This window comes from Danio rerio, chromosome 15, assembly GCF_049306965.1.
Source record: "Danio rerio strain Tuebingen ecotype United States chromosome 15, GRCz12tu, whole genome shotgun sequence".
Taxonomy (NCBI): Eukaryota; Metazoa; Chordata; class Actinopteri; order Cypriniformes; family Danionidae; genus Danio; species Danio rerio.
Window position 1 is genome coordinate 47767945 of NC_133190.1, and position 27056 is coordinate 47795000.

Below are 27056 nucleotides of genomic sequence, written 5' to 3' on the forward strand. Positions count from 1 at the left end.
TTAAACAGAAATTGGGGAAAAAAATGAACAGGGGAGCTACTGATTCAGGGGGGCTAATAGTTCTGACTTCAACTGTATATGTATATAATTATTTGTGAAATGTGTTGTATGACACGCATCGTCTTTTTTATTTATATATTTTTTCCATTTATTTTTCCCCCTCTATCAATGCTGAATTATTGATGATTGCTGAGTTGACCTTGTGTTTAATATATTATTTTAGTATTGTTTAGATATTCTAATGGTAATAAGACCGTAGCATTCAAAAGAAAATCCAGACGCAAATGATCACAGTTACCCTGATGAAGGCAGTTCTATGCCAAAACACGAAGGTTTATTAGGGATCAGCCATATGAATAAAGGCTTTTTCATATTTTTTTCCACATTTTTCGAGAGCCTTGGACTGATTTTGGCTGGTTTTTGCACAGATAAAATGTTAACTTTAAGATGTGAGCTACCAAAATACACATTGTAGATTTGATTTCACAAGATTTGAAAGACTTATGCTGTGTTCAGCCTGATTATCAAATGCAGAGAACTAATTTGGAGGAAGAGCTAAACCCTACTCGAACAATATTCACTATTCACTCACAAACTTCTCAAAATTGATCTAAAACATTCTCTTATTTCTTAGAAACATTTGTGAATCCAGCCTCAGGCCATGAGGCTGATTCTCAAGAAATTCTCTTCATAATGAACAGAAAAGCGTCTGGCCAGTGAATTAATGAATGAATGACGAATATGAATCAATACGACACAATGCCAGTGCCGGAGGCCACTTTCTGCTTTTTTCTGAAGAAACGCAGGTTCTGTGCTGGGGGAAAAATTGGTTGTCCTGCCACGTAAAACAACAACTCAATCTGGCTGGACCAATGCAAAACAAAAGCAGCTCACTCTGCTGCTAGAGTCAATGAGGCTGACTTCATGCTGAACACATTCACACACACTTTTGTATTCATTACAGACTCTGCACTGGTTACAATACAGCCAATTTATTTATAAACCTCTCATACATTTACATTATATATATATATATATATATATATATACATACAGTTGAAGTCAGAATTATTAGCCCCCTTTTAATTTTTATTTTCTTTTTTAAATATTTCCCAAATGCTGTTTTACAGAGCAATGTCATTTTTACAGTATGTCTGATAATATTTTTTCTTCTGGAGAAAGTGTTATTTGTTTTATTTCGGCTAGAATAAAAGTAGTTATTCATTTTTTAAAAACTATTTTTGGGACAAAACTATTAGCCGATTTAAGCTATTTTTTTTTCGATAATCTACAGAACAAACCATCATTATACAATAACTTGCCTAATTACCCTAACCTGTTTAGTTCACCTTATTAACCTAGTTAAGCCTTTAAATGTCACTTTAAGCTATATAGAAGTGTCTTAAAAAATATCAAGTCAAATATTATTTACTGTCATCATGGCAAAGATAAAATTAATCAATTATTAGAAACAAGTTATTAAAAAAACTATTATGCTTAGAAATCTGTTGAGAAAATCTTCTCACCGTTAAACAGAAATTGGGGAAAAAATTTAACAGAGGGCGAATAATTCTGACTTCAACTGCATATTAAGCAGGAATTTGTTAACATTATAAATAATAAATAAACAACAAATATTTATTTGAGCAGGTAAACTTCTCTAAATATCCAAAATAATAAATAAACAAAAAGTGTTGTACTCTTATTATATTAATATTATGAAATTAGCACATGAACATGCTGACATTATAGATATTAAGCAGCAATTTATTTTAATAATATAATAATAAGTTTTTGAAACTATTATGCTTAGAAATGTGGGCGCTAATAATACAGGGGGGCTAATAATTCTGACTTCAACTGTATATATATATTAGTGCTGTCAATCAATTAAAAAATTAACTAATTAATCACACTTTTTTTAAAAATTACTCACGATTAATCACATTTAAAAGACTGAAACTTGTAATTTTGGCTATTCAATTGTAAAATTAATGTAAAGGCAACACAAAAACAATTTAAATTCAAAATATAATTGTTTAATAGAATGTTTGTTTAACTTGTAACACAGATTTCTTCATGTAAACAACAAACCCACAATAAACCATTAAGATCCTGGCTTGACAGCCATATTTATTACTGAAATTAAAACACAGGCATGGTTATGCCATTAGAATTTCAAAACAATCAATGCCAATAAAGAAAACCTTGATTTCCATGTTGGATTCTAAGTGGACTGCAAAAAAATGCCGGGAACAATTGATGTCAAATAAGGGTGTCACGGTGGCGCAGTGGGTAGCACAATCGCCTTACAGCAAGAAGGTCGCTGGTTTGAGCCTTGGTTGGGTCAGTTGATATTTCTGTGTGGAGTTTGCATGTTCTCCCCGTGTTGGCGTGGGTTTCCTCCAGGTGCTCCGGTTTCTCCCACAGTCCAAACACAAGTGCAATAGGAGAATTGATGAACTAAATTGACCGTAGTGTATGAGTTGTGAATGTGAATGTGTGTATGGTTGTTTCCCATTACTGGGTTGAATTATTGAATTGAGTAGGGTAAATTGTCTGTAGAGTGTGTGAATGAGTGGGTGTGTATGGTTGATTCCCAGTGATGGGTTGCAGCTGGAAGGGCATCTGCTGCGTAAAAACATATGCTGGATAAGTTGGCGGTTCATTCCGCTGTGGCGACCCCTGATTAATAACTAGACTAAGCTGAACAGAAAATGAATGAATAACGTCAAATGACATTTCCTTTAGCCAATAAAGCTACAAGATAGTTCCCATTTGCTTTAAATAATTGGAAAACAGGAACTAAATGAGACATTAGGTGACAAACTCTCAAGGCACGATCGTGAGTTCAATTTTAACTATAAAATTTATAAAAATCGTATCAAAAACAATATATATTGTACATTTTAGGATGTTTTTGCGTAATTTTTTATTCACATTTTAGAAAAACAATAACTTAAAAACACAAAAACCTGTGCGTCATGTAAAAACGGACAAAGTGCTCTTAGGGATACGTATTTCCAACAATGTCGAGTACTTTGAGGCAGTGTAAGAGTTTTTGGTCACACTTTACAATAAGGTTCATTAGTTGATGTTAAATAATGCATTTACTAAGATGAATAAACAATGAACAATACAATTACTACTGTATATGTTCATGTTAGTTAACATTAGTTAATGAAAATACAGTAGTTCATTGTTAGTTCATGTTAACTCATGGTGGATTAACTAATGTTAACAAGCATGGACTTGGATGTTAATAATGCATTAGTAAATGTTTAATTATGATTAATAAATGCTGTACATGTGTTGTTCATGATTAGTTCATGCTAGTAAATGCATTAACTAATGAACCTTATTGTAAAGTGTTACCGAGTTTTTATGTCTGTGTTCTAGGTTGATGCTAGTAAGTTTTACGGAGGACAGTGAGGAAAACCTACCAACTCCGGCAGAGTCATCTCAATATAAAGGGCTGGAGTGAACAGGAGTGTGTTACCTTGAAGAGCGAGCGGCAGATATACTCATACACCATGTTCTTCAGGCTGCTCTCCAGCGTAGAGATCCTCACATCAGTGCTCTCGCTTTCCTGATACACACAAACACACACACTTTTAGCTTCATGCATTCTCACAGTCGGATGAGTGTGTGCGAGTGTGTGCGTGCGTGTGTTGATATCAAGGTTCCGACTTCAAGTCAAATATCAAAATTGACTGAAAACCTGACTTTCATGAGTACTGAAGATGAAAACAGGCTGCTCTTGTGCTTATACACTAATAATATAATATTCAAATAATCTTTTCAACTTAATGCATCATATTAAAATAGTTTTAGCGTGAATATACTTGTGCAAGACTTTAAAGGTGCAGTAGGTGTTTGTCTTCAGAAACATTAGTTGTTGTGCAGGTTAAAAGTCTCTTCACAGTTCAATGGTAATGATTACAGTAAATAATCTAAATGTGTTTATATGTATTTTCATATTTAGGGTAAGGCAGGGCTCAACAATAATGATCGGGCCACTAATGCCCTGTCACTAAAGTTTAATTTGCCTGTGACTATTTGTCAATTGCGTGCAAATACAGTCAGAATAGAGAAAGCATTTGTGTTTTTAAGCCTTCAAATGCTACCTTCTCGGTTCCTCTTATCTGATTGGATGTTGTGAGCATGTTATTTTTTTTTCCGTAACAACCAGTACAGCTAAGAGACAGCAACATGGCGGCAACGTCAAGTGATGATGCTAAAGGAAAACATTTGTCTCTAACGTCTTGGAAGCAGACATTTACGAGGGTACACCACGACTAAAAAAAAATGAAGTGATGTTTTGTACAGTTTGCCGTTGGTTTGGCAGGTCAGCCATCTTTTGTTTTGCAATAAAATACCTGCACATTTTGCTACTTTTGTTTGCTAAACACTTTAATAAAATTTTCAAAATATTTAAATTCTAGATTTACAAACATTTTGACTTTTTTTTTTATTTGTGGCAAAGAAACAGCTATTAACTTTTTTTGGTGGGGCCAGTGACAATATTGGCAGGTCAAGTAAAAATTTGAACCACTGGTCCGATCGGGCCAGTAGAAAAAATCCTTAGCGTTGAACCCTGTAAGGCATAACACTAAAAAATGTTCATCCAGTTAAATAGAGTCGAGCCGACATCTCCCATAGACCGATTTCACGCGGCCGCCATTTTCAAAAGTGAAATCGAGGCTGCGGTGGTAAGAAACCCGGAAGTATCATTGGGAGTTACATAGGAATGTTGAGTAACTAGCTGTATAGCTTATCAGCGAAGAGAAAGTGACACAATTTTACCATTTCTCCGCCTTCCGGGTGACCCAGAGGTCTGTTCAGAATGAATGGTGAATATAATGAGGGATATCAGAGTTCATTTTCAGCTTAGTTAAGGGAAATGGCACTAGTTAGCTAACGTTTTCTTTCCCAAACACACGTTTTAGATGCTATTTATCAAACTCGAGTTAATAAACGGATTCTTTCATTATATTAGACTTGTCACGATACTGAATTAAAAGAAAAAACATAAATTTCCCGCGAACATTAAGGCACTGTTGATGGCTTTCCTAAAACAGAGCTAATTTGCCATTGTGGTCACGTGTTCAACAGAAATGATTGTGATTGGCCGAGAAGGTCATCAGTTCACCCTCCGCTGTTTACCGAGCACACACACAACACAGAGGAGCGATCTGCTTGATGACTTGACTACACTTCAAGGCTGCTTCGCGCTTCAGTCTCCGTGTATCTGTGTTTGCACTGGGTGAAGAGCGGTAAGCTGAGTGCAAACCAAACACAAATACACGGAGACTGAAGCGCGAAGCCGTGAAGAAGCCGTGAAGAGCAGTCGAGTCATCCACGCTCAGCAGCGCTTCCATGTTAGCGGGAAATAGCCGGGTTTAAAACTTCAGTACCGGGACAACACTATTACTGACAACACGAGGGTGTGCTGCAGAGCACTGCAGTGTATCATCGCTCACCGGGTTACAAAGACTGAAGCAGGAAAGCGTCCTCACAGTGTTTAGTGCCATGAACTGAAACCTAGAAGAACACTTAAGCGTATCACTGAGATTGTGATGTTGTTTGATGCTAAATTGCTTTTAATTGTTTAAAATAAACTTACTCAATAATATTAAAGTGATTTTTACACCATTTCTGCATTTTAAAATCTCGGCAACAGCTGGAGGTTTGTAGTACACAGCATGTTACTGTAATGTTTACAGTGCTGGTCCTATACTTCCGGGTTTCTTCCCACCGCAGCCTCGCTTTGGTTCTTTAAAATGGCGGCCGCGTGAAATAAGCGTATAGTTCCGATAAGTAGCTCAAACTGTCTGTCAGCAAATGCAGATTTGAACAACTGCGCAGCCGTTTGAACGCATAGACGTTTGCATAGACGTGCTGCGCGTGATCATCAAAAACCTGCTGAATCAAAACTTTTTAAAAACCTGAATCAATATTGGAGTTACCCTTGCACGCTGGAGAAAGGATGACACGATGGCTAAAGGATTTCTCTTAGACAGGTCATGTTCTGTTTTAAAACTATTTTCAAGAGTTCAAGACTTAGCTGATGATTTATAAAAGCTTGTTTGGCATGCTGTCCCGAGAGAGCCCCGGGACAGCATGGCGTCGCTAAGGGAACACGAGGGGATAGACAAAAGCTTGATTGTTATGTATGTTGAATGTCTTTGGATGGTGGGAGGAAACCGGAGAACCCGGGGAAAACCCACGCGGACGCGGGGAGAACATACAAACTCCTCACAGAAACACCCACCGGTCCTGTGGAACCAGGGCTGGCAGTGTTCTTGCTGTGGGGCTGACAGTGTTAACCACTGGGCCGCCGTGCCGCCCAATCACAGATAAAGGAGGAGAATAGTAGAGGAGGGGGGTTTCTTCCAAACGAAGATAAAGTGAACTGAAAACTGTGGCTATTTATAGTAGCTTAGGGCTCGTATGATTGGAGAATAGTGATTAGCAAATGCGTGACCGGCTGTGATAAATCATAAGCACGTGATCCTCTCGAAATTAGTTTATGAATAAACTTCACTTAGCTTCACGCAAAGCTGATGTTGTTGTTACAAATGGGTTCTATCTACACAGAAGTGTTATTATTAGCCACTAAAGATTGCCAAGACTATTTTCAGTTTCATAAGGTCCTTTTACAGCATTGATAATGTAGATTTTAATTAGTTTAACAACAAAACCCAAGTAAATAGCGCTATTCCGCCTAGTCTCCCTATATTGTTTACTATGCAACTCTAAATATTCGCTCTGAAATAGCATGTCAGTTTGCCTTAGTAATGAGTGTAATTCCGGACAAGCACTAGTCGCTTTGAACACATGAGAGAGGACTCTTTTGCTGTCATCTTTAAGGTGCGCGTGCTCCTGTTTCAGGAGGCGTGGCTCTGGACGGCAGGGGAGGAACTGTGATTCAGAAATGTATGCTAAGCTGTTAGCATTGCAAAAGATCACCTACTGCACCTTTAATAGCTACTATGAGAACAATAATGAATCATTTCCTTCAGATTTTAAAAATAATCTGCAGCATTGCTGTTTGTGTGCCTGTGAAGTAGTGCTGCAGCTAACAGGCATGTTGATAATGGATTAGTAGGGTGATTATTTTTCAGGTTAGACTGATATTTAACATTTTTGTTTGGTTTTTTGCTTATTATAACTTTATAAACAGCAAATCAGGATATTATTCATGTATAAAAGTATACTTTATAGAAGGCAAAAGCCACATATCGAGTTTAATGATCTTTAATCTTGACATTTTAAACCTTAAATGAAAAATAAATTAGTTTTTGAGCAGTAAGACTCTAAATATCCAAAATTTTAATTAATAAAAAGCAAAACAAGTGCTGTACTCTAATCATATTATACTACAATATGGATATTAAGCAGCAATTTGTTTTAACATCAACATTATAAATAATAAATAAACAACAAATATTTATTTTGAACAGGTAAACCTCTCTAAATATGCAAAAAAATAAACAAAAAGTGTTGTACTTTTTATTACATTCATATTATGAAATTAGCACGTAAACATGCTGGCAATAAATATACAGTTGAAGTCAGAATTATTAGCCCTCCTTTAATTTTTTTTTTTTCTTTTTTAAATATATTTTCCAAATGATGTTTAACAGAGCAAGGAAATTTTCACAGTATGTCTGATAATATTTTTTCTTGATTTGGTTTATTTTGGCTAGAATAAAAGCAGTTATTAATTTTTTTAAAAACCATTTTAAGGTCAATATTATTAGCCCCTTTTAAGCTATGTTTTGTTATAGTCTACAGAACAAACCATCATTATACAATAACTTTCCTAATTACTGTAACCTGCTTAGTTAACCTAATTAACCTAGTTAAGCCTTCAAATGTCACTTAAAGCTGTATAGAAGTGTCTTGAAGAATATCTAGTCTAATATTATTTACTGTCATCATGGCAAAGATAAAATAAAGCAGTTATTAGAGATGAGTTATTAACACTATTATGATTAGAAATGTGTTGAGAAAATCTGCTCTCTGTTAAACAGAAATTGGGGAAAAAAATAAACAGGGGGACTTCAACTGCATATTAAGCGGCAATTTGTTTTAATATCAACATTATAAATAATAAATAAACAACAAATATTTATTTTGAGCAGGTAAACTTCTCTACATATCCAAAATAATAAATAAACAAAAAGTGTTGTACTCTTAACATATTCATGTTATGAAATTAGCACATAAACATGCTGACATTATAGATATTAAGCAATTTATTTTAATATCTATCATCATTATATATAACAAATATTTATTTTGAACAAATAAACTTTTCTAAATATAAAAAATAAATAAACTAAAAGTACATTATACATTTATAAAAGGCAAAAGAAACATATCGAGTTTAATGATCTTTAATCTTGACATTTTAAACCTTAAATGAAAAATAAATTAGTTTTTGAGCAGTAAAAACTTCTCTAAATATCTAAAATCTAAATAAATAAAAAGCAAAACAAGTGCTGTACTCGTATTATTTATTATATTAGCACATAAACATGCTGACAATATTGATATTAAGCAGCAATTTGATATAACATCAACATTATAAATGATAAATGAGTAAGTCAGACCTACTGTCTTAATGAAATCATTCAAAATCAAAGCATGATCATAGTTTATTGTGGTAAAATAAGTGTCATCTAGAGGCCTTTACCTTTCATTTAAGCCACTTCTGACACCAGTTGATCAACTAGAAGTCAACTTATTATGTGTTGATCCTAAAACTTGAATAGGCCACAAGACTTTTGTCAGGTAATGTAAAGTCTGCACAATAAACAAACATATTTATAGGAAGCCCTCACATAAAACATGAAAGCGAATTGTGTGTCTGTACTTGTTTTTATATCCCAGTGGGGACTTAGAGAAGGAGGACACAAAGGAGAGTCCCCACCGGGATATAGGAGCAAGTGTGTGTGTGTGTGTGTGGTTTCACCTGTTTGGTCTGCAGTGCTCGGTGAAACAGCCGCAGGAATGACGCCAGACTGAACCTGTACATGTTGTTAATCTTAGACAGATCTGTAATGACGAAATACATCTTGCTAGCCGTCTCCGCTAGCGGCAGGTACGCGTCTCGTTCCTTCAGACACAGAGAGAGAGAGAAAGGGTGAGAGAGTGATGTTACACTGGTGCCACCTGCTGTTTCCTTCATTGAGTCTGTGATTATTATGGTCTGTTCTTCAGTTTCACCTGGTCGAGGGAGGTCTGCAGGCGGTGGGATTGGCTCAGGGACTGCTGGATCAGAGCACTGCTGGCCTTCGTCTGGTTCAGAGACTCGATCAGCTCCTTATTCTCCAGGATATTTCCCTGAGCTGTAGCCAGAGTCTGTACACACACACACACACACACACACACACACACACACACACACGTGCACACGCGCACAAACACACACAAACAAAATCAAATATATAAACATGTGCGCGCACACACACACACACCTATGCAAACAAATGTGCGTACACACACACACACACACACTCATAAATACACGCATGCACTTAAACAAAAACACTCGCGCACACATAAACAGACAGAAACAAATAAACGTGCACACACACATAAACAAAAATAAAAACAAACATATAAATGCGCCCACACACACAAAGACACACATGCACACAAACAAAAACATAAACATAAATGTGCGCTCGCACTCACACACACAAATGCACACACATACCGACACACACAGTCACAAACACAAATGCGCATGCACACACACACTCACACACACACACTCACACACACACACACACACACACAAAAACACATTATGTGCACACACACAAATACACACAAATACATAAAGACACATATGCACACAAACAAAAACAAACATGTGGACACACACACACACACACACACACACACACACACACACACACACACACACAGACAGACACAAACAAACACACAAACATGCAGAGACAGACAGACAAACAGACAAGACAAACAAAAACAAGCACATAAATGTGCACACACACACACACAAACAAATGTACACACATATACAGACAGACACAAAGAATCACATACATGCGCGCAGAGACACACACGCACACACACACACACACATAAGCATGCACGCACGCGCACACACACACACACACAAAAACACATTATGTGCACACACACAAATACACACAAATACATAAAGACACATATGCACACAAACAAAAACAAACATGTGGACACACACACACACACACAAAAACACATTATGTGCACACACACAAATACACACAAATACATACAGACACATATGCACACAAACAAAAACAAACATGTGGACACACACACACAGACAGACACAAACAAACACACAAACACGCACAGACAGACAAACAGACAGACAAACAAAAACAAGCACATAAATGTGCACACACACACACAAACAAATGTACACACATATACAGACAGACACAAAGAATCACATACATGCGCGCAGAGACACACACGCACACGCACACACACACACACACACACACACATAAGCATGCACGCACGCGCACACACACACACACAAAAACACATTATGTGCACACACACAAATACACACAAATACATAAAGACACATATGCACACAAACAAAAACAAACATGTGGACACACACACACAGACAGACACAAACAAACACACAAACACGCACAGACAGACAGACAGACAGACAAACAAAAACAAACACATAAATGTGCACACACACAAATGTACACACACATACAGACAGACACAAAGAATCACATACATGCGCGCAGAGACACACACGCCGACACACACACACACACACATAAGCATGCACGCACGCGCGCGCACGCACGCACGCACGCACGCACACACACACACACACACACACACACACACACACACACACACACACACACACACACACACACACAAATACACACAAATACATAAAGACACATATGCACACAAACAAAAACAAACATGTGGACACACACACACAGACAGACACAAACAAACACACAAACACGCACAGACAGACAGACAGACAGACAGACAAACAAAAACAAACACATAAATGTGCACACACACAAATGTACACACACATACAGACAGACACAAAGAATCACATACATGCGCGCAGAGACACACACGCCGACACACACACACACACACATGCGCACGCACGCACACACACACACACACACACACACACACACACACACACACACAAATACACACAAATACATAAAGACACATATGCACACAAACAAAAACAAACATGTGGACACACACACACAGACAGACACAAACAAACACACAAACACGCACAGACAGACAAACAGACAGACAAACAAAAACAAACACATAAATGTGCACACACACACAAATGTACACACACATACAGACAGACACAAAGAATCACATACATGCGCGCAGAGACACACACGCACACACACACCCACACACACACAAGCATGCACGCACGCACGCACAAACACACACATATATATATATATGTATATATAAATTTGATCTAGATCCAGTGTATATTGAATATATTATATTTACAGACTAAAATAAATCATTTAAAATCATATCCGAGTTATTAATACACACACACACAACATGAAATGAACTGACTGTTAAACTCTATTATTAACACAACAGCACAACAGTATAAACATACAAACAAGAACAAGCATCTACTGTACTGATTTTACTAATAGATAACTGAATGGAGTGCAGAGAGGCATGCTGGGATTGCTGTGTGTGTTTGGGCACCTCCAGCAGTGACTCCTCCAGCTGAGCGAGCTGGATCTTCTTCTCCTCTTCCTGCTGCAGGAGTTTGGTTTTCTGGCTCTCCAGCTCTGGTTTCTCCTGCTGGATGGTCAACGCTAGCAGCTGAACACAACATCAGCCAGCATCTTTATAGAGGCAGGGCAAACCTGTGTGTGTGTGTGTGTGTGTGTGTTTATGTACAAACTGGATGTATGCATGCATGCATGTATGTATGTTTGCAAGAATGTGTGTGTGTTCAGTGTGTGCGAGAGTGTGTGTGCATGTGGTAATGTGCATTGTGTCAATGTATGAAGTGTGTATGTGAAGCATATGTGTAGTGTGTGTCTGTGTGTGTAAGTATGCAAAGCTTATGTGTTTGTGTAGTGTGTGTAAGCGAATGTGTGTGTTTATGTACATGAAGCTTATGTGTAGCGTGTGTAAGAGTGTGTGTGTGTGTGTTTATATGAAGCTTGTGCGTAGTGTAAGACTGTGTATGTGAAGCATATGTGTAGTGTGTGTCTGTGTGTGTAAGTATGCAAAGCTTGTGTGTATGCGTAGTGTGTGTAAGAGTGTGTAAGAGTGTGTTAGAGTGTGTGTGTGTGTGTGTGTGTGTGTAAGACTGTTGTGTGTTTATGTGAAGTTTATGCGTAGTGTAAGACTGTGTGTATGTGAAGCATATGTGTAGTGTGTGTAAGAGTGTGTGTGTGTGTTTATATGAAGCTTGTGCGTAGTGTAAGACTGTGTATGTGAAGCATATGTGTAGTGTGTGTAAGAGTGTGTGTGTGAAGCATATGTGTAGTGTGTGTCTGTGTGTGTAAGTATGCAAAGCTTATGTGTTTGTGTAGTGTGTGTAAGCGAATGTGTGTGTTTATGTACATGAAGCTTATGTGTAGCGTGTGTAAGAGTGTGTGTGTGTGTGTTTATATGAAGCTTGTGCGTAGTGTAAGACTGTGTATGTGAAGCATATGTGTAGTGTGTGTCTGTGTGTGTAAGTATGCAAAGCTTGTGTGTATGCGTAGTGTGTGTAAGAGTGTGTAAGAGTGTGTTAGAGTGTGTGTGTGTGTGTGTGTGTGTGTGTAAGACTGTTGTGTGTTTATGTGAAGTTTATGCGTAGTGTAAGACTGTGTGTATGTGAAGCATATGTGTAGTGTGTGTAAGAGTGTGTGTGTGTGTTTATATGAAGCTTGTGCGTAGTGTAAGACTGTGTATGTGAAGCATATGTGTAGTGTGTGTAAGAGTGTGTGTGTGAAGCATATGTGTAGTGTGTGTCTGTGTGTGTAAGTATGCAAAGCTTATGTGTTTGTGTAGTGTGTGTAAGCGAATGTGTGTGTTTATGTACATGAAGCTTATGTGTAGCGTGTGTAAGAGTGTGTGTGTGTGTGTTTATATGAAGCTTGTGCGTAGTGTAAGACTGTGTATGTGAAGCATATGTGTAGTGTGTGTCTGTGTGTGTAAGTATGCAAAGCTTGTGTGTATGCGTAGTGTGTGTAAGAGTGTGTGAGAGTGTGTTAGAGTGTGTGTGTGTGTGTGTGTATGTGTGTGTTTGTGTGTGTGTGTAAGACTGTTGTGTGTTTATGTGAAGCTTATGCGTAGTGTAAGACTGTGTGTATGTGAAGCATATGTGTAGTGTGTGTAAGAGTGTGTGTGTGAAGCATATGTGTAGTGTGTGTCTGTGTGTGTAAGTATGCAAAGCTTATGTGTATGTGTGGTGTGTGTAAGCGAATGTGTGTGTTTATGTACATGAAGCTTATGTGTAGTGTGTGTAAGAGTGTGTGTGTGTGTTTATATGAAGCTTGTGCATAGTGTAAGACTGTGTATGTGAAGCATATGTGTAGTGTGTGTAAGAGTGTGTGTGTGTGTTTATATGAAGCTTGTGCGTAGTGTAAGACTGTGTATGTGAAGCATATGTGTAGTGTGTGTAAGAGTGTGTGTGTGTGTTTATATGAAGCTTGTGCATAGTGTAAGACTGTGTATGTGAAGCATATGTGTAGTGTGTGTAAGAGTGTGTGTGTGTGTTTATATGAAGCTTGTGCATAGTGTAAGACTGTGTATGTGAAGCATATGTGTAGTGTGTGTAAGAGTGTGTGTGTGTGTTTATATGAAGCTTGTGCATAGTGTAAGACTGTGTATGTGAAGCATATGTGTAGTGTGTGTAAGAGTGTGTGTGTGTGTTTATATGAAGCTTGTGCATAGTGTAAGACTGTGTATGTGAAGCATATGTGTAGTGTGTGTAAGAGTGTGTGTGTGTGTTTATATGAAGCTTGTGCGTAGTGTAAGACTGTGTATGTGAAGCATATGTGTAGTGTGTGTAAGAGTGTGTGTGTGTGTTTATATGAAGCTTGTGCGTAGTGTAAGACTGTGTATGTGAAGCATATGTGTAGTGTGTGTCCGTGTGTGTAAGTATTCAAAGCTTGTGTGTATGTGTAGTGTGGGTAAGAGTGTGTAAGAGTGTGTTAGAGTGTGTGTGTGTGTGTGTGTGTGTGTGTGTTTAAGACTGTTGTGTGTTTATGTGAAGTTTATGCGTAGTGTAAGACTGTGTGTATGTGAAGCATATGTGTAGTGTGTGTTTGTGTGTGTAAGTATGCAAAGCTTATGTGTATGTGTAGTGTGTGTAAGCGAATGTGTGTGTGTTCATGTACGCAAAGTTTATGTGCAGTGTGTGTGTTTATGTGAAGTTTATTTGTAGTGTTTGTAAGAGTGTGTATCTATGTGCAAGACTGTGTGTGCGACTATGAGAAGTATATATGTAGTGTGTGTAAGCGAGTGTGTGTGTTTTATATGAAGCTAATGAGTAGTGTGTGTGTGTGTGTGTGTACGTACTGGATGTATGCATGCATGCATGTTTACAAGAATGTATGTGTGTGAAGTATGTGAGAGTGTGTGTGCATGTGGTAATGTGCAATGTGTGTGATAGTGTGTCAATGTATGAAATGTGTATGTGAAGCTTATGTGTAGTGTGTTTAAGAGTGTGTGTGTGTGTGTTTATGTGAAGCGTATTATGGATAAGCTTTGCATAAACACACACAGAGTTTTGCACACACCGACACACTCTTACACACACTACACAAATGCTTCACATACACACAGACTGTGTGTAAGACTGTGTGCATGTGAAATGTATGTGTAGTGTGTGTAAGAGTGTGTGTGCAAGACTGTGTGTGTAAGTTTGAGAAGCTTATGTGTATGTGTAGTGTGTGTGTTTATGTGAAGCTTATATGTAGTGTGTGTCTGTGTGTGTAAGTATGCAAAGCTTATGTGTATGTGTAGTGTGTGTAAGCGAATGTGTGTGTGTCCATGTATGTAAAGTTTGTGTGTGTGTGTGCTTTTGTGAAATTTATGTGTAATGTGTGCAAGAGTGTATATCTGTGTGTGTGTGCAAGACTGTGTGTGTGACTATGAGAAGTATATGTGTAGTGTGTGTTAGTGTGTGTGTGTGTGTGTGTGTGTGTATGTACGTACTGGATGTCTGCATGCACGCATATTTACAAGAATGTATGTGTGTGAAGTATGTGAGAGTGTGTGTGCATGTGGTAATGTGCAATGTGTGTGATAGTGTGTCAATGTATGAAGTGTGTATGTGAAGCTTATGTGAAGTGTGTTTAAGAGTGTGTGTGTGTGTGTGTGTGTGTGTGTGTGTGTGTGTGTGTGTGTGTGTGTGTGTGTGTGTGTGAGTGTGTGTGTTTATGTGAAGCTTATTACACATAAGCTTTGCATAAACACACACAAGAGTTTTGCACACACCGACACACACTACACATATGCTTCACATACACACAGACTGTGTGTAAGACTGTGTGCATGTGAAAATGTATGTGTAGTGTGTGTGCAAGACTGTGTGTGTTTACGTGAAGCTTATGTGTAGTGTGTGTCTGTGTGTGTAAGTATGCAAAGCTTATGTGTATGTGTAGTGTGTGTAAGCAAATGTGTGTGTGTGTTCATGTATGTAAAGTTTGTGTAGTGTGTGTGTGTGTGCTTTTGTGAAGTTTATGTGTAGTGTGTGCAAGAGTGTGTATCTGTGTGTGTGTGCAAGACTGTGTGTGACTAAGAAGTATATGTGTAATGTGTGCAAGAGTGTATATCTGTGTGTGTGTGCAAGACTGTGTGTGTGACTATGAGAAGTATATGTGTAGTGTTTGTTTTTATATGAAGCGTATGCGTAGTGTGTGTGTGCAGGTGAGTGAAGCTTATGTGTGTGTGTATGTACCTGTCCTCTGAGTCCAGCTCTGGTGGTGGTGAAGTTGACCTCAGTGATGACAGACGCAGCGTCAGGAGGGATGAAGGGGCTGGGGTTACGGGTTGCCAGAAACAGACGGAAATCCTCATTATAGTCCATCACTTTGTCTCCAATCTGCACCACATATCGCGGCCCTACACACACACGCGCGCACACACACACACAGCCAGAGGTTATGTTAAAAATAAATTAAAACATTATAAAATGTCCTAAATGTCATAGTAGGACTGAATGAGCTGAAAATCAGCAGTTCCAACTATAAACTGTTTGGGTTTCATTTAATGTAATGGCCTGTGAATTTAATTGTGTTTAATTCGTCATGGTGAAAATGGAAAGTCAAGCTGAGTGAAATACACTGTGAGATTGAGAACTACAAACAGCGGGGCTTTTCTGAACTAAAACTAAAAGCATTCAAAAGCATTTGCTGCCAGCGGAACTCAAACACATTGAAAGGAAACAAGCTGGACTTTAAAATCAGAAATAATGCTCTGCCAACTGACTGAAGCACTCTGTGTTCTGGAGAACTACAGCCACTAAAGCTAAATAGTAATGCTTTAAAAAAAAAAAATCTAATTAACGATGAAATCCCATACAATATTCAACAGATGAATAAATTAATTTAACAAACAAATTAAATTAGGCAAAAATATAAAATAGCAAAAACAAAATTTAAAGGGTCACGAAACACCGAAACACATGTTTTGAGCTGTTGACAGTCGTATATGTGTCCCACACTGCTAAAAACACTATTAGGACACCTATATTTCACTAAAAAGTGTAAATTGGTTGTTTTTGCGTTATTTTAAGCAAATTCGTACTTCCTGTTTGAAACGAATTTTTGAAGCTGCGTCACGGCTGAGATAATAGCGTGTATTCCAGCGTGCAGACTGGACGTCTGTGCCAGAGTGAGTCTTATTACGTCTTACAGTGTGATGCATTAATGCATGAGTAAGGCTTGGTTCAAACCAATCAGCGCGCTCTATTGTGCAACTTCATTAATATTCATTAGTGTCACAGTGTTTAGACGACAGAGACGCCACGTTGTGTTGGCAAAACAAGCGTGAAGTGTTGCTTTTATAGTTTGCTGCAGTTAAGTTTCGTTTTCTTTTTCTCTCTGTGAGAGCTCAGCTGGAGTCACGTGTGGATTAACAGTGTACGCGACGCTCGACAACAATAACTTACGTGTCTAAGGAGGATTATTGTTTACCTGAGAGCTGTTCTCATCTGCAAACGCTGAGATCCGGATTCGCTTGTAGTCTTCTCTTATTAAAGACGCGGCTCTAGTTGCTGGTGATTGTCCTGTCTCTACAGATTTGGTAAGTGAGCGACCAGTGCTCTTTGTTTATTCAGTTTGTTCGTATCGAACTAAGTTAACTATTGCACTGAGTGTAAACATGTTAGCACCACAACCAAACTTTAACCTCGTGTAGGATTTTCATTTAGCATTTAGCATTTAGTAACCGGAATAACACACGCGGCTTTCTGACGCTACCTGCCGTGTGCATCTAAGTTTCCGGGAAATGCGGAGGGTTTTTTTCTCTCTCATTCACCGTGCGGTATCAAACATTGCATGAGAAATACACGCTTAGAGCAGTTCCTCGAATCAAATATCTCGTTTGTCGCGAGGGACATGAATGAATTCCCTGAATGAAAGAGCCAAACTGCAGTTAAAGTCCAACATTTAATAATTTGGCAAATAATTCCACTACAGATGTCCATGTAGGTTCAACACCATCACTTTCTCCTGTGTGTATTTTGACTCTGAAACTCGCGCGTGCCCAAATAGACACTCCCACACCCTCCCACTTTAGTTCCTCCGACACTCCCCCCTAAACAGAGCTGGACACGCCCACTTTTCTGACTTTTTCCAAAGTAGAGGTGTGAAAACACCCTGCTGAAACGAGGGGGTCTCATGGCCCTTAAAAAATTAAGACAAAATTAGGATAAAAAAAAAATTATATATATATATATATATATATATATATATATATATATATATATATATATATATTGAAAATTATAATAATAAATAATAATAATAAAAATAGCAATAAAATCAAATAAATTACAACAAATGTAAAGCAAAACCGACAAAAGTTAAATATTCTAAATATCTATAAATACCATAATAGTAAATAAATAACTGTAACTCAATATATTAATAAAAATATTAAAAACGTATATAAAACAATAAAATATAATAATAATATTTATAATAATCATAAAGGGGATGAAGTGGCGCAGTAGGTGGTGCTGTCGCCTCACAGCAAGAAGATCGCTGGTTTGAGCCTTGGCTGGGTCAGTTGTCATTTCTGTGTGGAGTTTGCATGTTCTCCTTGCGTTTCCTTCGAATGCTACGGCTCCCACAGTCCAAACACATGTGGTACAGGTGAATTGGGTAGGCTAAATTGTGCGTACTGTGTGTGTGTGTGTGTGTGTGTGTATATATATATATATAATAACAATAACAACAATAATAATAATACTAATAATGAAAATAACATTAACATTAAAACATTAAATAAGCCATTAACGATTATGTTAAAATGAAAAAAAAATTATAATAAATAACTAGAAATTTAAAATAAAACACACAGAAATGTGGAGCATACAAAAATAAAAGCTTCTAAATATTATATTAGTAATAAATACTATAATAGAAAACGAATATACTAATAAAAACTGATTCTATGCATGCCACAAATCCTCACAGCAGCACCAGAGCATGAAAACACTGCTAATAAATGCAGACTGGAGAGGAATCCCGCCTTCCACAAGAGCAGGATTTGTGGGGTTCCCTGATTGGATGCTTCAGAAGTTTGTGTGTTTGTGTGTGTGTGTCTTCTCTATGTCTGCAATGCAGTAGTCTGTACACACACTTAAATTTCTCTCCCTCTCCTGCTCTCTGAAAAGCTCTGGTTTATCTGCCTCCCGCCGGTCCTGACAGACTCAGCCATATCTGCCCTACACACACAAACACACACACACACACACACACACACACACACACACACACACACACACACACACACACATTCACACACTCACACGCACACACACGCACACACACACACACACACACACACACACACACACACTAACAGAGAGACAGACAGACACACAAATGCACAAACACACACTCACACAGAGCATATGGAGGAGCTTCAGAAATGCCCTCGGCTCTTATTTCATACAGCTGGGACAGGAGGATAAACACACTACAGGAGTGTGTGTGTGTGTGTGTGTGTGTGTGTGTGTGTGTGTGTGTGTGTGTTTGAGTTAGAGCACCGTTTAATTGACATTTAAACCCTCATCTAATCAGACTTAATTCAGTCCTCACTGAAAATGAAAAAGGAAAGACGAAAACCAATCAGAGCCTACCATATCGCATAAACACTACATAAACTAAACACTGAACTGATCAAAGGTGACACTGAAGACAGGCGCAGCACGGTGGCTCAGTGGTCAGCACTGTCGCCTCACAGCAAGAAGGTTGCTGGTTTGAGTCCCGGCTGGGTCAGTTGGCATTTGTTTGTGGAGTTTGCATGTTCTCCCCATGTTGGCGTGGGTTTCCTCCGGGTGCAGGCGTAGAGAGGAGAAAAAATCATTGCTTGAATTGACTCTGAAATGTTTTGTGTTTTTTTCAGAATGGATTCATCATTACGCATCAGACTAATTCGCAAGGTATGCATGTGATGATTTTTTCTTGCATATGGACTTCAGTGTGCAAAGACCTTAAATCAGAGTTGTACTGTCAAGTGCTGAATTGTGAGTATTGTTACTGTTTTCAGTGTGTGTGTGTGTGTGTGTGTGTGTGTGTGTGTGTACTCACCCTGTGCAATGAGATCTCGCCGCAGCAGAGGATAAAGCACAGGTTCAACACCGTCCATCTCCTGAATGATCAGCGTTTTACCAAAGCGCACCGCTAACTCCAGCACTGTCATGAAGTTCGCATCCTGAGACCAACAACAGATCCAGTTTTATGTTTGTTTCTTTTGTTTTACAATTTTTGTTTTACCCATTTTGGATTAATTATTTAAATCATATTGAACAACTTTTTAAATCAATGATTATTATTATTATTATTAGTATTATTATTATTATTATTATTATTATTATTAGTAGTAGTAGTAGTAGTAGTAGTGTTTATTATTATCAATTATGTATTATTATCTAACTGCATGTTGATATTCAAGATTAAAAATTATCAAATAATTTTAAGGTAAAAAAATATATAAATAAGTAATTTAATTAATCAATTAAAAATTATTTATTAAGGGAATAAAATGAAAAAAATTAATAAAATAAATAAACTTAATTAAAAATATTATGTTAAATAGTAATAAAAAAAATTTAAATTAAACAAATAAATTATTTAATTATTTGAATGAAAAAAATTTAATAGAATAAAAAAAATGAATTATTAAATAATAATAAATAAAAAAATAATTAATTGAATGAAATGAAATGAAAAAAAAATTTAATTAATGGAATGAAAAACAATTAAAACAAAATAAAATAAATAAATAATTAAATAATAAAAAATAAATAAAATTAATTAACTAATTGAATGAAATGAAATAAATAAATAAATTAATTAATGGAATGAAATTAAAAATGAACAAATTGATTAGATAAAAAAATTACATTAAATTAAAATCAACAGAAAAAAACAAATAAATCAAAAATAAATAAATGATTTAGTTAATTGAATGTTTGAAAAAAATAAATGAAAAAAAAATTATAAAATAAAATAAATAATGAATAAATGAATAATAATAAATTAATTAATTTAATTAATTAATTGAATAAAATAAAAAAATTATAAATAAATGAAATAAAATAAATAAATAAATAAATTAATTAATTGAACGAAATTAAATGAAAAAATTAAAATAAATCAATAAATAATATAGAATAAAACAATTATTAAAATAGAATAAAACAAATAATTAAATAATAAATAATAAAAATAAATTAAATTAATATAAATTAAATTAAACAGCTTATTTATAATGATCATGGGATGATGAGATGTCCAAAATTGTGTTTGTGCTGAACTGCGTTTGCATTGCATCATAAAATAAAAATTTACCATTAAACCGTTCTGATGTGTGCGTGTGTGTGTTTTCACCTGCTGATTTATGACCTCCAGACGATGAGCTTTCAGGTGAGTTTGCAGCCACTCTGTTGCACGAGATGAAGGATCAATCAAGAATGGACAAGAAGCACTCTAGAGATGAAAATAACATGAATTAATTGTCTTATTAATAGTTTAAAGACGAATCATAACAGTAAAACTCCTACTGATACAGTATACAGTTTAGGCCAAAATGATTTGCCCTCATGTGAAGTTTTTCAAATGTTTTCCCAAATGATGATAAACAGATTCAGAAATGTCCACGGTATTTGCTATAATATTTTTTCTTCTTATTTGTTTTATTTCAGCTAGAATAAAAGCAGTTTTTCATTTTTTAAACACCATTTTAAGGTCAATAATTTTAGCCCCCTTTAACAATATTTGTTTTGGATTGTCTGCAGAACAAACCACTGTTATTCAAAGACTTGCCTAATTACTTTAACATGCCTACTTAACCTAGTTAAGCTTTTAAATGTCACTTTAAGCTGAATACTAGTGTCCTGAAAAATATCAAGTCAAATATTATGTGCTGTCATCATGGCAAAGATAAAATAAATCAGTTATTAGAAATGAGTTTTTAAAACTATTATATTTTAAAAAGTGAGGCAACATCTGTTAAACAGCACTTGGGAAATATTGGGAAAATAATACAGATTTCACATGATAATAATAACTGTGTCTTCAACATGAAGTTTCAGAAGCTTTCATCCCTGACTCTGAAAACTGTAAGTAAATCATACCAGTGAGTGTTTACTTCTGGGTCTACAATTCATTAAAATGGTGTTCAGATAAGGAGGTCAAAACAGGAAGGAAAATAGCCTTTTACTTCTCTACATGTTGCTTTCAGAGAACAGAACACAATAAAAAATAAGGCAGTTTGTGACCCCTGTAGTGTAAAATATCATTTGTCATGTCGATGTGTTTCTATTTCTTGCACTCGTTCTCTAATGCAACACGACAGTGAGTCGCCATAGAAACCAGACTCCTTCAAAACGGCAGCAATTACTAACATTATACACAGACACAAACACGTCACACACACACACGTCAAAGGGTTCAATCAGATCATAAGAGATCATACATCACTGAGTCACACATAAAAAAAGGTGTCTGGGTTAATGAGTTCTTCACAATAAGAGTCCCCCTGCAATCGCAAGTACAGTTCTGTGGGTGTTGCTATCATAATGTTATAAGTCATAGACAAATAGAATCTGCAGACTTTTTTTGCTATTTTCGTGCAGAATTTATATATACAGTAGAAGTCAGAATTATTAGCCCCGTTCAATTTTTTTCCTTCTTTTTTAAATATTTCCCAAATGATGTTTAACAAAGCAATTAAATGTTCACAGTATGTCTGATAATATTTTTTCTTCTGAAGAAAGTGTTGTTTGTTTTTTTTCCGGCTATAATAAATTAAGTTTTTAATTTTTTAAACACCATTTTAGGGACAAAATTATTAGCCCCTTTAAGCTATATTTTTTCTCGATAATCTACAGAACAAACCATCATTATACAATAACTTGCCTAGTTACCCTAACCTGCCTAGTTAACCTAATTAACCTAGTTAAGCCTTTAAATGTCACTTTAAGCTGTATAGAAGTGTCTTGAAGAATATCTACTAAAATATTATTTACTGTCATCATGACAAACATAAAATAAATCAGTTATTAGAGATGAGTTATTAAAACTGTTATGATAAGAAATGTGTTAAAAAAAGTCTTCTCTTTGTTAAACAGAAATTGGGGAAAAATAAGCAAGCGGTCTAATAATTCAGAGGAGCTAATAATTCTGACCTTAACTGTATACACAGCGGGAAAATAAGTATTGAACACGTCACCATTATTCTCAGAAAACATATTTCTAAAGTTGTCGTTGACTTGAAATCTAAGATGTTGGCAACAAGCAAATAAATCCACATGTGCATAAAAAACAAATCTAATTGGTTTACAAATTAAGTCATGCTAAATAAAATGAAATGACGCAGGGAAAAAGTATTGAACACATGAAGAAAGAGAGCTGTATTCCGGCAATGAAAGCCCAGACAGCAGCTGAAATCTCTCAGTAGTTCTTCAGCAAGCCTCTGCCCTTCCTCAGTGTAAATGAATATCAGCTGCTTCAGTCCAACATCTACATTAGCAGGAGGATGAAGACAAACCCAGGGTGAACATTTCAGCAAGACAATGATCCAAAACACAGCCAAGGAGACTTACAAATGCTTTCAGAAAAAGAAAATCAAAGCTGTAGAATGGCCCAGCCAATCACCTGATGCGAATCCAATAAAAAACACAAAATAAAGCTCAGATTTGATAGACGAGACCCACAGAACATCAAGATTTTGACACTCTGTTAAAGTCTGTGTGAGGAACTCACCCGAGCTATGCATGTGACTTCATTCTCCATAAGAGAGACGTCTTTAAGCAGCCATCACCAACAAAGCCTTTTATAAACAGTGTTAAATATGTTTCAGTAGTTCAGTGCTTTCTCCTTCTGTCATTTAACTGTTATTACACACAACTCATCTTTCAGATTTGTTTTGTTGTTTGTATTGTTTGGGTTTTTCTCAAACCCTGGTTCAATTAAATGTCCATAGCTCCTTTAGAAATATTAATCCCAGGGAAAAAAAACATCACATGTTCAATACTTATTTCCCCCGCTGTAGATAAATAAAAAATGCTGTGGATTCATGGGAAATTATTTGTAGTTTTAGTTGTTTAAGTTGTTCTTGAATATTTCTTCAGATTTAGAATAAATTATAGCACAAAAGTTTTGATGAATCCTAATTTAATGGTGAAAATGTCTGTACGCACATTTGACGCATACCTTTATGTGTACACATGGTTAGAGAATGAGACCCAGTAAGTGCTGATGAGAAAGTGTCTGGTGCATATGGACAGGAGATTTGCTCAATTGCATCAGGAATTACATGTTGATTCATTACTATTTCACACACACATAAATGTAACGAATATGGCCGACCAGACACATAAACATTTTGCATTTTATTCCACAACCAGCCAACTTTGCCCAGAGAAGGCTCGAAACCTGATTTCAAGGTATTTACGACCCAAAGGAATGTGCCATGCGGCTCTAAGCACAGGAATGACTTACAAAGGACTATTTGCTGTTTAACACTGCTTTCATATAAACTTTACTCTTTATGTTTAATCATATGTTTTGCAAAGTTTCCCTTTCTCTTGTATTAATATTTTTGGTTTTAATACCCTTGCATATAATGTTTAACTGTACCTAGGCTAAGCATCCTCTTATACTGTTCAAGTTTGGACTTTTCGAAAAGCTTACTCGCTGTACAACTTGATCGTTGACAGTTTATTTTAATATGACTGCAACATATTAATGTTTTAAAAGACTTTAACATTTTTGTCCCGATTTACATAAAATTTGCCTATGCAAATTATTCTGCCTCGGACAAAGACCCATAAATTTAATATTCCAGGAAGTTAGCTTCTAATTGGTCAACTTTCCATGGAGGGTGGATCCGAACCTGCCCTATAAAAGTTGAAAACCAAGCTAAACTCCCTCTCTTGGAATCCCCCGCTCTTCCTCTTCTTTACAACTCTCTCTGTTCAAACTGTCCTGGGACCTCTCTTGGGATACTTTCTTCAAACACTCTGTTTTGAAACCTTCTTCAACTCTATACAACAAACCTAAGTATAGAAACCTCCAAGAAAGCAGGCAGAAACCCAGACAGAAAGGGTTAATCGGACCGCGCTCGGACATTTCACCGCCCAGAATGCTTTTTGCCGCTTCAACTTGAAACAACAACCTCATGAGGAACAAAGATCAGCCAACCAACCACGTGCTTAACAACGGGAGCTCGGACATCACGAACAGACCGCAAGTATCACCTTTCTCCCAACATCTAAACTGGTGTGAACTAAATTAACCCTAAAGAGACAATAGAAGGGTTATATTGAATTTGATTACGTTTGGTTGCTTGGTTTGTTCTTACAGACTCATAGTAATATGATAGTGGTTAATATGATAGTGGATAATACTCATAGTGGTCTGTTCTTACAGACTCATTTTCCCATCATTACATCTTCTCAACCTCTTCACGTTTGTTACTCTCCCCTATGCTTGTATGAATTTGTGTTTGTGTTAGGTGTTGGTATTTGTTAGATTAGTCAATAAAGTTTAATTTTGTATAAAGAAAGGTGCCTGTGTATATTAATGAATCTAATGTCTTGAACTTTGATCTTGCTACCCTGCTCAAATTTTATGTTGATAGCATCGCTGAACGATTCGCTTGTTTGGATCAAAAGAGTCGATTCATTTGAAGCCCCGTTCAAATGAATCTTCCTCCCGCTAAGCTATTCCGCTATATAATGTTCCAGAAGGTACACGAGCCTTGAAATCTGAATCATAACTCGCAGCATTATAACGGCGGGAAAGGTGCGGGAAGAATAACCTTGAGCTAATTTACTACAGTAATAATAGTGTAGATATGAGAGCACTCTGCTACCTGTTTATTTGTGGAGAATAAACAAAGCATGCAAATGTAATTTATTACAGATATATTGGTGTAGAACGCTGAATAAATGTAATTTATTACATAAACAATAAACAATCAGTAAACAGGAAACTAAGACACTCAACTTTAAGTTTCAAGAGTTCACCCTTAGCTAATGATTGGTTATAGAGCGTGTTTGGCATGCTCCTGGGAGAAAGCCCTGAGCTCATGAGATCCCGTTTTAGGGCGAGAAGAGAGTTTGAGCTCAGGTAGGTCTCGTAAACTCCCCTGCTTGTTATGGCGAATAGGAATAAGGAATTACTGTGGATAGATATACTACTGATTAAGTGCTCTTTCTTATATGGTGTCGATTTGGTTTGGTCAATTTACTTATGTCACATGTCTTGCTTGTGAGAGAACATGTAAACTCCACACAGAAATGTCAACTTGGCCTGGTAAAGACTTGACCCAGTGACATTCTTGCTGTGAGGCAACAGTGCTAATCCCTGGGCTGCCGTGTCGCTCTGTCAAAGGAAAAGGGGAAGGAGTAGGGGTGGAAGGGGGGATTCTTCAACACGAAGATGGTTAAGGTAAGACGTTCTGCTTATTTATAGTGAGTTCTGATTGGTGGATCATACATTAGCTAATGCGAGACCGGCTACACTCAATCATGAGCATGAGCTCCTCTCGAAATTAGTTTATAAATTAACTTAATTTGTTAAACACAAGTAAAATTTCCTAGAGGGTCAACGACACACTAGGGGAGGGGATAATGATTCAGAGAGGATAAAATAAGCTTTCCTTTGAGGTAAATGAAGTCTGGTTTGCATTAGTGTTACACAATCAGCAGTATTGTGACACAAACTGTCTTCTCAGGCACAGAAACACACTCATTTTTATTCTACACTTCTACACTACAGACTTTTCTATTATAGACTGTGGCGTATAAGTCTGATGCACAGCTCAAAGATTCTGACTGACAAGAACTATGATGTAAACAAAAGGCTAATTGGTTGCTTATAATAAATGGGGAGGAGCTATGTGATATAGCCCCACCCTGTCATCATGTTTTCAAGTTAAATTACATCACAAACGAAAAACATCAAGAGACTTTTAAGACCCGTTCACACCAAAAAAACTTGACTTGATAATCAAATGACATTTTTTTGTTCATTGTGTGTCCATTTTGGATTCGACCGATGATATGTCATTTTCTTTCCACATAAAAGCAAATGGGGGTGTGAATTATTGGTATGAACAGGCCTTTCAGCTGAAGGCTGGTTAGGGTGAGAAAAAAGGATAGTTCACACAAAAATGAAAATGTACTCACTATTTACTTTCCCTCAAGTGGTTTCAAACCTTTATGAGTTTCTTAATTCAGTTCAACACAAAAGAAGATATTTTATAAAATGTTAGCA

The 27056-nt window shown here is 36.6% G+C and overlaps 1 protein-coding gene across 2 annotated transcripts in view; it reads right to left on the reverse strand.

Moving 5' to 3' along the window:
- Nucleotides 1–27056, reverse strand: part of dync2h1 (dynein cytoplasmic 2 heavy chain 1) — a 245918-nt gene that overhangs the window by 85259 nt on the left and 133603 nt on the right. For both annotated transcript variants that reach the window (NM_001423300.1, NM_001423299.1), the window contains 7 exons: nt 21162–21260; nt 19860–19983; nt 15998–16161; nt 11797–11916; nt 9238–9372; nt 8984–9127; nt 3500–3589 (listed from right to left, as the gene is read on the reverse strand). In NM_001423300.1, the coding sequence (NP_001410229.1) occupies nt 3500–3589; nt 8984–9127; nt 9238–9372; nt 11797–11916; nt 15998–16161; nt 19860–19983; nt 21162–21260 (876 nt within the window). The remainder of the gene's footprint in view (nt 1–3499; nt 3590–8983; nt 9128–9237; nt 9373–11796; nt 11917–15997; nt 16162–19859; nt 19984–21161; nt 21261–27056) is intronic.